The sequence below is a fragment of the Rhinoderma darwinii genome, chromosome 1 (assembly GCF_050947455.1).
Source record: "Rhinoderma darwinii isolate aRhiDar2 chromosome 1, aRhiDar2.hap1, whole genome shotgun sequence".
NCBI classification, from domain to species: Eukaryota; Metazoa; Chordata; class Amphibia; order Anura; family Rhinodermatidae; genus Rhinoderma; species Rhinoderma darwinii.
The window spans coordinates 607,295,920-607,307,942 of NC_134687.1; the positions used below are offsets into that span (position 1 = coordinate 607,295,920).

The 12,023-nt window shown below is 38.9% G+C and overlaps 1 protein-coding gene across 2 annotated transcripts in view; it reads left to right on the plus strand.

Annotated features, from left to right (window-relative positions):
• Positions 1–12,023, plus strand: part of CCBE1 (collagen and calcium binding EGF domains 1) — a 324,484-nt gene that overhangs the window by 245,344 nt on the left and 67,117 nt on the right. For both annotated transcript variants that reach the window (XM_075841021.1, XM_075841012.1), the window contains exon 4: positions 2,054–2,188. In XM_075841021.1, the coding sequence (XP_075697136.1) occupies positions 2,054–2,188 (135 nt within the window). The remainder of the gene's footprint in view (positions 1–2,053; positions 2,189–12,023) is intronic.

Here is a 12,023-nt window from a genome sequence, read left to right on the forward strand (position 1 = left end):
TTTTGAAGCTGGTTTTCTATTGACACAATGAAAAACGGCTACAAAAAACGGCTTAAGTGACATGCATTTCTTTTTCCGGGGCATCTTTTTACACCCCGTCTGAACAAAACACAGTTTTTCCCATTGAAATCAATGGGCAGATGTTTGGAGGTGTTCAGCTTCCATTTTTTCAGCCGTTTTTTGAGGCGTTTACCCCGAAAAAACGGCTGAAAACACAGCGTGTGAACATACCCTCACAGTGCATAGGTATAGTTTGAAAAAAATAAAATGAGATAATAAAGTCCACCAAAGGTCTTTTCTGACCTTAGAGGGACAAGCCATAAAGATAATTTTACAAAAAAAAAAAAACAACCGAAATAACTTAAATGAAAATTACATATAAAACCCCGCCAAGAAAAGCTCCCCCTAACTATTATCGTAACGCTAGCCCTGACAATAATTACCCTAAATTAGACATGTAATATATCAAAATGTACGGTAGACAATGACCATCACAAATAAAAAAGTCTTTCTTAGGGGGAGTTCACACAGAGTTTTTAGACTAGTTTTTTGACGCAGAAACCGCGTCGGAAAATGCGCCAAAAAACACCAAAAAATTTCAATGGAAGGCAAAGGCATTTATTTTCCAGCGAGAGGAAAAACCGGCTCGCGGGAAAAAGAAGGGACATGCCCTATCTTCGGGCGTTTACGCCTCTGGCCTCCCATTGACATCAATGGGAGGCAGAGAAAGTATATTTTGTGGCGTTTTATGTTTGCGGCGCTCAATGGCTGCAAGCGAAAAACGCAGCGAAAATCGGCGTGCAAGCAGAGGAAAATCTGCCTCAAAATTCCAAACGGAATTTTGAGGCAGATTTTCTTCCTCTAAAAAACTCAGTGTGAACCCAGCCTTAGGGTAACACTACATTATTCCAAGAAAAAAAAAAATGATAAATAAGAAAAAATGCTCATTAAAAATGCTAAAAAAAAGCTGAAATTATGTGGCTGAAAATGATTATAAAAGAAACCGGCATTGATCACGGAAAAAAAACATCGTTAAAATCATGTCGCTAGCCCAACAAATAAAAAAGCTAGAGCCGTTTAATGAATGCGTGTTAAAAATGGGTAAGCGGTGCCAGCTACTGAACCTGTTAAAGGTCAACATGTGGCTAACGCTTATCATTCTAGTACCCTCCTATTCATACAAGAGGCCTAGGACCACATGTATCAGACTGTCCCTATAATGTCTACATAGTGGTCACGTGACAGTGGTAACTCCTTGATTAGACAAGAGAACATGATGAATTAATGGCCGACAATTGGGAAATACAATTTGAAATGGTTTGAAAAAGCCAACAATCTCATGTCTATGGACAGCTTTAGAGACATAGTAATGCCCTTACTTTAGCTTTAGTTATAATAATGTTCATATCATACATATCTATACTTTCAGACCTCTCAAGGAAACTACATTTCAACCTTGTGGCGCTCATATGTTCCTCTTTAAGCTTTTATGTCCATTATAGGAGCAGGATTCCACAGTGGAAGGAGCAGCACTACTGAGCAGCTGTCAAATTACAGCAGCTCCACTCTATCTTCTCATAAGGAATAGTCCTATCAGGACAGCTGTAAGGAGGCTTGGTGCAGCGGGACAATACTTTTGGGAAGATACAGTGGATATCAGTCCTTCTGTTTGACAATTATCTCCTGTCTGTGGCCAGCTTTAGCCATATAGTAATGCCAGTCTCACTCAGGCTGGTCATGTGTAATGTCCTCTCTCTGCACTGATCTCTAATATTAGATCTCTGGTGTTATCATAATGGAATTAACAACACAACTGAGCGGCTGTCAAATGACAGTCGCTTCACTCTATCTTTTCAGCATTAACATTGTATGGAGCCTTAGTACAGTGGAACGATACCTAACATTGGATGGTTAACATGATGGATAATACCAGTGTTATTGGTTTGCTTAGTTCTTAGATATTAGTTTTTATATATAAACTTAATAGTTTACCAGTGAAATTAGTACTAATTATATTTCTGTTCTTTGATATGTGCCTTTTATCTCATTACAGATTATGATGTCTGCTCTGAGGCCCCATGTGAGCAGCAGTGTACAGATAACTTTGGTCGGGTCCTATGTACGTGCTATCCGGGTTACCAGTACGACCGGGAAAGACACAGGAACAGAGAGAAGCCATATTGCTTAGGTATGTATACCATATACATGCAAAGTACATGGTGTCATGGTCAATGCCGGCGTCAGAATCAGGCAAACCTAGGCAGATGCCAGGTCCCACTGGGCTTGGGTGACCCTATCCTTGCTATAGATATATCTAAAGTAGAAAAAAAAAATTCTGTAAGGTCTTGGCCTTCGTGTTTACTCTGGCCACAGGATTAGTGCTGCTGCCTTGTTACCCATTGCACTAAATTCCTCAACAAAATAGTTGTCGTTTCGGTGTCTGCGTCAGTTTCCAGTTTCTCACTTGAAAATTTATATTAAATTAAGAGGAAACAGAAGTGCATATGATATTCTGCATTCTCCATCCATTGTTCATATTCTGGAACGCAGATGAAATTATAATCTTTTAATGTTGCAACGTGTGTGTAGTCACTAGGCTGGAAGAGCTGGACGCTTACTGATCCACTTTATTAAGCAAGGTATATGTTCTGCAGAATACATCAGGCTGAGCATGAACTTTGTAATTGTATGGTACAGAACAATATACAGTATAGCATGGAATGTAATTCAATTGTAATACATAAATTTTTTTAGACAACCCATTAGGGCACATTTTTGTATTGAGTGGACCGGCCGCTTGGTCTGTTTAAAAGTATGTCCCTATTGTAATGTACTTACTTGGCCGTAGTTCAACGCCACCTCCCCCTGCCGAAGGCCTTCATCACATGGCTTAATTTGACCTTCCATCATTTGACCTTCCATACAACTCCCAACATATGACTCGGATGTAAGACTGCAACGGATCTCACTGTATGACATGCAGTGGAATAATTCTCACGTGAACTCTGGCCCTGGAAAAGTTCCTGCAGTCACTGTCCATATTGAATGGAGTCGAGCATGCAGTCGCCGCTCCATTCAATGTCTAAGGGACTGGTGGAAACACCCGAGCACGCTTCACGGCTATTTCCATTTTTCCCAGAGACTTTGAATAGAGTGCAACGCACGTACTCGACTGCTGCTCCATTTAATGTCGTCCTCGCTGCAGTCGTTTTCACGATCGGTGGGGGTTCCAGCAGTGGGGCCCCCAGCGGTCAGACAGTTATCACCTATCCTGTGAATGGGTGATAATTGTCGATTCCGGTACAATACGGCACCGCCCCTTGAGGAGAACTTGCTGATTCTTGAAGAGATTGACTTTATCATGAAACTTAAGCTTGGTTTGAGTCATCCCAATATAGTCAGAGCCCACTGTCGCTTCGTTTTAGCGATCAGTGGGGGTATCAGTGCTCAGACCCCCACCGATCAAAATTTCTGACATGTCAAAATGTAAAAGTTGTTACCCGTTAAAGATCTGACCTGTAATCAATGCAGTAAAATACCAAGAACATGTCCACGCCTGTATGCGAATATGCCAATAATAAACCCGTCTCTTTGATCTGTCACGACATACTGTTCTGCCCCCTTAAATACTATTCAAAATATCCCTATTAAAATCGGGCGCTAACCTTCGATAGTCTTCCTCAAAGTAATATAAAGCCAAAGGCATCTACATAAGCCTAAGCATATACATAAGGCTAACATCACATCTGGCCATTAGAAGAATCTCAGATTCACCTTGCTGCTCGGTAACTAAATCATCCAGCTATAAGATATGTAGATATATAACTTCCATATGATGAGAAGTGTAATTTATTAAACAGAACAGACATGTTTTGTAACCAAAGTGTTAGTAATAAACGACATAAAAAAACACCCTACATGAATTATACGCTCGGAACATGGCCATACAATGTAACACGCTCAACAGGAGGGAAGGTTGGTTCTAAAAGCTCATGCAATAGGAAACATGTGTAGAGCAGAGGCTGGAAAGAAGAAGAAAGCTACGTTCACTGGAAAATCCTGTATGTATAATGGAACATATGTATCATGAGCGGAAAACATTACACTGAAAGATTACCTCCACACGAGACATTTAGTAAAATTCAGAAACCCAAGATAAGATCAGGTCCCCAATCCTATTGGTATACGCATGCTTGATGACTCTCCTAAAATGTCCATGAAGCCCTCGGAAAAAGAGGGATCTTTCGGACTCCTGCAAGAACAAGGGAATCTCCAGAGTGCCCCATCTTCTGACGAAATACTTACATCTCCCCCTTCCTGCAGTCTTCTTCACTCTCTGGGGGGGTCTTTTTTTTTTAGGGGGTCTGTATTAGTTTAGGATGTCTGGTCTGAGGTCTGTAATTATTTAGGAGGTCCGGGATCTGTATTTATTTAGGGGGTCTGATCTCGGGTCTGTATTAGTTTAGGGGGACTGTAGTCAATTTGGGTGTGATAAAGGGGTTCGTATGCAATATTTATGGTTTAAATGCATTCGTTTCGGGTCCTATATTACAGAGGGAAAAAGTTGTGCGCCGCAACGCTTAGTCTGATGCTTTTTATAATCTCCCTGATGTCCCTTCTCAAAAGTTGGCAAGTATGGTATAGAGGGCATTAGAGCATATCTCTAGTTAAGAATAAAAACTTCACAGTTCTTTTAGATCCTCATGTACAGAACCATTTCTCTTCAAAGCACAACTCCTTCTTCCTACTTCTTCTTCATACTTTTTATGTTATACAAGTGTCATTCCCAAGCATAAGGCGGCCTCATGGTTAGTCTTAGGGTTGTGAAACCTGTGCCGTCACACAGGGCACATCTCTTGACATTACTGAAGGGGGCACCGCTGCCCCTGATGGTCATCTGGAGCATGCATCCCTAATTTCATACTTGGTGCCCAAATCTAAGGAAAGATAAGCAGCATTTATTTAGACAACTGTCTGGCAATATTATTTGGGCACTCTGTGAATGTATTTGTATACCATAAAGGGGGCATCAAGAGAAGGTTCTGCACAGTGTACCATCCAATCTAAAGCCAGTCCTGGCAACCCTCATATCCAAAGGGGAATTCCACCTTAAAATCATCTTCTCTCTAGTCACTGTAACTTTGGAGATGATTTTATGGTAGTTTCCCCTTTTTTAAGCGGATCGGTCTTGTCCTATTTAAGATCAGCATATTATAATGACAGGTCAACCAGCTTTTATACCAAACAGCACAGAAGAAATATTGTGCCATTTTATATAATAGCTCAGCGCACCTCTCCTTATAATATGCTTTAACCCTTTCCTGCTCTGCTCCATTCTTTTACTTTTCATATGGGCCGTAATGAAAAGCACTGCAAATGCCCGACCATCCAAGGGGGGAAATATGGCAGTGATCAACAGGCACTATCCTGCAGCTACAGGCGGAATCAGAGAAAAGTCAGATTTAACCCCTTAGATGACGCAAACAATGCTGATCGCGGCACCTTTGGGGTGTGGGGGAGGTGGCGCTGACAAATTTATATGTACACTAAAATAGTACCATAAGAAAAATACAACTCATTCCACAAAGAATAAAATATGACCCATACAGCTGTCCAAATTGTTCTGAAAGTTTTGGGCTCTTTACAAAGCGTCATGACCCATTCAATAGGGAATCGGTGGAGTCCCAGCCACATGCCTCTATGCAAACATCTTCTAATATGTCGCTTTGAAATGTCTGATGATTTTACAGTGGATTTACCCTCTAAGAAGCACTTTAAAAGAAAATAAAAATCATGTGACACAAGTGACATCACTCCTTTCCCAATATAAAGTTATATTTTAAAGGAGTGACATTACTAGTGTCCAAATATTATATATTTTACTGCATTGACATTTTAATATTAGCAATTCTTAGAGGCGTCAAGATTTTAGCAAAATAGATTTATTTAAATATTATGAAATGCCTGGGCAATGCTGGAACGTGTGTTGATGCTGCCACCTAGAGGATGGAGGGTGTCCAATGCATTCATTTATCCAGGAATTTGCTCATTAAGCAACTCTTAAATGTATATTTTATTAGGCGTCCGTGTGCCAATCTTATGTTCTCCCTAGTCCAACTACTACTGACTTGAAAGCTGAGGTACCAATTACATAAGAGGGTACTAAATTGCTGGGTGGGCAATAGTGAGGGGAATTAGTCGCAGCAATATGGATCTTGGTCTCGGAACCTTAAATTTACCCTGCATTGCAGAACTAGGCAGATTTACCATAAAGGAGACTGGGAAAGCTGGGTGACAACCACAATTGATGCTGAAATGGTGACATCACCCCTACGTAAAAATTAACATTACTATTTATAACTTTATATAGGGCTTTGCCATTTATGAAATATCCTAATAATAATAAGTAAAGCATTAAATTTCACATTTTAGGAGTTGCATGGTCATTTTGGCAACAAAGTTATCCAATCTGCTAGCTAGCCATTTCAGCACTCGATTGGTCGCACACAACAAAATTATAGGGACCCTAGGGGCTGCTACATGCAATATGGCCCCTGTCATAGATCAGTAGCCCTGTGTCCACGCAGTATTAAAGAACGTAACGGATCTGAAAGCAGGGACTCAAATAGCACTTACAGTTTCAGAACGTGGAATCGGCACTTGGATGGCAGCAAACCAGGCCTCCGACCTCTATGGTGGCATATGACCCCCATAACAATGCCCTTCCTTTATGGTGGTTGTGACCCTAGTATCATCCAGGACTATTTAGGATCTATTTATTTGGATTCTATAGAAAGAAATTCTGTAGGATTGTACGGCCACTTAGTTGGCAGTCACATGGTCTACGTGGTTGCATCCATTGTGCAGAGTCCAGGATGTCACCTTGGTCCATTTTGATTGGACCGACTAGCACATAATACAATTTATTAAAAAAAGAAAACGAAAAAAACACCTGGCGCCGACGCGAGACTTGTCTATTTTAGGAAACTGCTTCTAATGTCAGTGAATACATCATCGGGATATGTACGGGTTCTGCTTCTCATTGAGGTTGGACACTGAAGCAGATGAATATATTCTTACATTGTTTTCTAAGGCCTCTCCGGAAATCTCTTTATTTAGTCTCAAGATCGCGGATGGTAAAAATATTCTGATGCAATTTTTCATTTCCCTGCATGGATCTAAAACCTTCACATTTAATCCATTTTATCGTTTGAGTTTTGTCTCGTATCAGTTTTAAATGATGTGTTTACTACTCTAGACAAATGGGGGATATACAGCAGCTGTCATGCCAAGGGGAATAGACATCAATCTGCCAGATCAGGGCCTGCTGGGATATGTCACTTTTTGGGGGGGAGGAATGGAAGTAAATTTATGTTCAGACATTGAAATGATATCTATACATACACTGTAGCCTAAATTTAAAGGGAAACTGTCATCACATTTTCATCTATGAAAGAAACATTAGGAAAAGTGCAGGTCATCCTCATAATAGGGGCTTATCTGTTTTTCATTTTATAAATTGCTTTATAGGGGACATATGAGCCTCAAAAATGGTTTTGCTGCTAATGCGAGGAAGGTGGAGAGGAGTTACACTCTACTAGTCATGTGCAACTTCTTAGCCAATCACATGACAAAGCAACTATTCTACTTATCAAGTGATTGGCTAAAAAGCTGCACATGACCAGTGACCAGGGATTCCTGTAGGCATACATTGCATTGGCAGCAGGATAAATTCCTGGCTCCGATCTCCAGTTTAGAAAAATGTATCAAATGAAATTTATGAACCCCTCATCATTGGTTTCCTGTGGTTAAAAAATTGTTTGTCTACCTACGCAACCAATTTTTTTATTTTTCCAATTTGATTCCATCTGAATAATTACGCTGCGAATCGTAACTGCCCCAATTCCCCTAAAAACTCATGTCTGACTCTCTATCTTCTAGGACTGTGTCCAAAACTTTTCAAGCTCTTCAAAGGCTATGTAAACCTTTCAAAAGCAATTTTTTTTTTTTACTATAAAAGTATAAAAGTCAGTGGGATTAGTGCATTTTTCTAAATAGTTTTTATAACAAAAATATTTTTACTTTTTTAGATACAGCAGCTCTGTATTCTGTATACAGAGCAGCTACATCTTTCGCTAAATTCTTTCCGCTGGACTGGCGAGTTCAGTAACAGCAGGTCCTGAGTGACTATGACATGCAGGATCCGCCTGTAATCTATCACATCTAAGTTAATAACGTAGATGTGATAGATTACAGGCGGATCCTGCAGGTCAGAGACACGCAGGACCCGCTGACACTGAACCTGTCAGGTCCGTGGGACTGACGGATTCAGGTCAAAACAAACGATACAGATGCTCTATATATAGAATATAGAGTTTCTGTATCTAAAAAAGTCAAAATAATTTTTAATAAAAACTGTTTAGAAAGTTGCACTAATCACACTGACTAACCTTTTTATAGATAGATAGATAGATAGATAGATAGATAGATATGAGATAGATAGATATTAGATAGATAGATAGATAGATAGATAGATAGATAGATAGATAGATAGATAGATAGATAGATAGATAGATAGATAGATAGATAGATAGATTGCATATCTTTGCATAGCCTTTAAAGAGCTTGAAAAGCTTTGGATACAGTCCTAGAAGATATCAGAGAGTCAGACACGAGTTTTGTATGTATGTACGATGCCTTTCAAAGGTGTACATGGCATTTAACGCTGAGCCAGCATTAGTAATGTGAAAGTGACAGCAACGTATATGGGTGGAGGGAGGGATAATTGCAGTGCATTTTGATAAGGCTACCTGCAAGTCACATGATGGAGAAGCCCACTCAAGGTCATGTGATCCTTTTTAGAATCTGTCAAACGGCGACTTGTCAGCAGCTGCTATTTTGCAGCAAATTTGGGGAAATTCAGACCGAATTCAATTAGAGTACAATCAATTCGCATACCTTTAGTTCCCATGCATCTAAAACGAAAAATGAAGGAACTTTGCAATAGATCTTAAATAAAAATTAATTTAGTTTCTATGGCTCCTATGCAGACCTATGTGTCTCCATGGTAACAGAGCACAAAACAAACCCTATGTAGCCAGATTTTGCAGTCACATTGCCTTCCTCTACTTCTTGCTATCCTACATTAGGAAGGTAAGCAAGAAGAAGGGAACAAATGGAAGAGAGTATGACTGCAGGATCAGACTACAAGGGGTTTGTTTGTTGTCTGTTACCATGGAAATGCATAGGTTTTCATAGAACCTGTAGAAACCAAACGATAAAACATTTTTCCTTAAGACCTTTTGCAAAGTTACTTAATTTTTTATTTTAGATGCATTCGGACAATAAAATAATGTAGTTGTGAAGGTGGACATATTCCTTAGGCTAGATTCACACGAGCGTGGGGAAACTCGGATGTGAAAAACGTGAAGGGCGTTTTCACGGATTCTCATAGACTTCAGCCTATGGAGGGATCCGTGAAAACGGAAAATAATAGGACAGGTTCTATTTTTCAACGAACCCTTCACACGGTCCGTTGAAACAACGGCCGTGTGGACGGCTCCATTGAAATACATGCGTCCGTGTGACAGCCATTGCTTTAATGGTCATCACATGGACGTATTCAATGCTCATGTGAATAAGGCCTTAATCCTCATGCCTGTATGGCAGTACATAGAGTATCTATGTTCCATATTATGAAGCTGTATGGTGCCTCTATATAGCATTGGGTAGAATACCTCAGCATGCAATAGAAAATGCCACCATTTTTTTTCTCACAAATTCCATATGAATCTATGAGGGAAAAAAAACTTTGTGTGCCTCCATTTGTAATCAGAAGCATATGGAGGTACAGTACAGGCCAGTAGATTTCTATAGGTGCCATATAACAGATCCATAATATGACTGTGTACATGAAGACTAATACATTTGATGTCACCAGAAAACCCCTTTGAGTCATTGGTGAAAAAGTGGTGACAAATTCCTTTTCTGATACAGTACTTGTCTTCAAAAGGCTGCTATTGAAAATACATAGTCACAATATATTAAAACATTACAAACCATCGCACCATCACAGCAATGTACTTTATGAAGACTCTCTTATGGAAAGGGGTTCATATGATGGAAATATGCCATTGCCGCTTATGCTATTATGTTGGGCCTTAGTAAACTCTATGATTGTAACATGTCCGACTAATGACCAAGAAAAATGTAGATGCTTACACTGTAATCGTTTCTGTTACTCTCCTCCCACCGATCAACCGCCGCTCTTCTGCTTGTATTTGAATTACTATGTTCACATATAACATGAAGTGCTACCTAATAGCATATATGGTACACAAAAGTTAACATGAGAAATCCTGACATAAGATGTAGGCACAAAAGGCCGAAATGATATATTAGAATTATCGTCAGAAATAATCAATAGTAAAAAAATGAAGGTAAGCACATACCCTGAGGCATAATGGAGAGCGGAACTGGCAACCTAAGGAAATAGATGAATCGACGCCTCAACGCGCGTTTCGCCCTACAGACCGGCTTCGTCAGGAGGCTACCTACAATAAAACACCAGGGGTTTAAATAGAAATAAATGATTATGCACACCTGTGGTGAGCGCAAATCGGTGCTCAACGCGCCCGCCAAGTCGCACTCGCATCGCAGAACGCGCCGCACGTCAAGATGACAAGTCGCCACATGATGACCTCAAACATGAGTCACCATGATGACGCCGATGCTAAGCGGCACTCCCGGATGCGGGTCCCACAACACATGCGCGATCGAACGTCTGTGCACACACCACAGCCAAGACAACCAGGATGAAAAAAGACAATGTGTTTACGGAAACTACACTAAAATGGGACTGAAATGGAATAAGGGGAATATGAGCAGACAGTAGTACCCTAAGAGACACCTGAGCAATAATGATGGACATGTATATATGTAAAATATAAAAAAATCGGATATATATGCATAAAAAATACAATACATATAAAAGTGATATAACGTGAAGTGATGTGAAATGAAGAAATAAAAAATAATAAATAAAATATAGTGAGTAATTAAGAAGTGAAATAAAGGGCACAAACAAAATGAACTATAAAAACGTGACACAAAAAACGTGCAAAATAATAGTACTCAAAAAGAATTTATTTGTGATAAGAAATATATATATTTAAATAAATATGTGGTGATACACCAAAAAAGATATATATATATATATATATATATATATATATATATATATATATATATATATATATAAACGTGACAAATATAAAGTGAAAGTGTAAAATAAATGCATGATGAATACATACAAATGTATAAAGAATATGTCCATATATACAAGAATATATAAATATACCATATACAAGCAAATGTAATATCTTAAAATAAAGTGCATATGTGAAATAACCGTAGAAAGCAGTATTAACAAAGTGAATAATAATGTATGATATATATCTCTAGATGTCATAAATTACAAATGCCACAATATCAACAGGAAAAGGATATATGTAGAAATAAAACATACATGTATTTTTAAAAATAGGTACATTCATCTGAGTAATATACTCAATAGACCCTAATAAGTAAAGGGAGAACAAGGCTATAACAGCAAGATGTAAGAAATATCCCCTAAAAAAGAGAAACACAGCAATACTCAAGATAATGAGCATTGTCAGAGAATGTAGCAGGCAACCAAAAAACAAGAAACTAAATGGTATGTCACTATATGCCCAAAAATAAAAATAAAAATCAAAGGCAATAAGGCATGCAGAAAAACATTGTATTATCAAACATCAAAGGATCAAAATCTCAACTTCAGTGCTGTAATCGTTTTTTATCTGTGCCCCAGTATTAAAAAAAGATATATAACGTAATGTGACAAGATATCCCCCAAAAAAAGAAGAGCGGCAACATTCAAAGTAACGAGCTACATCACGATTCAAGAATTACAACAAGCAAAACATGACATATCAATATATGCCAATGAATTAAATATCACACTGTAGATACTTTTTGTAAAT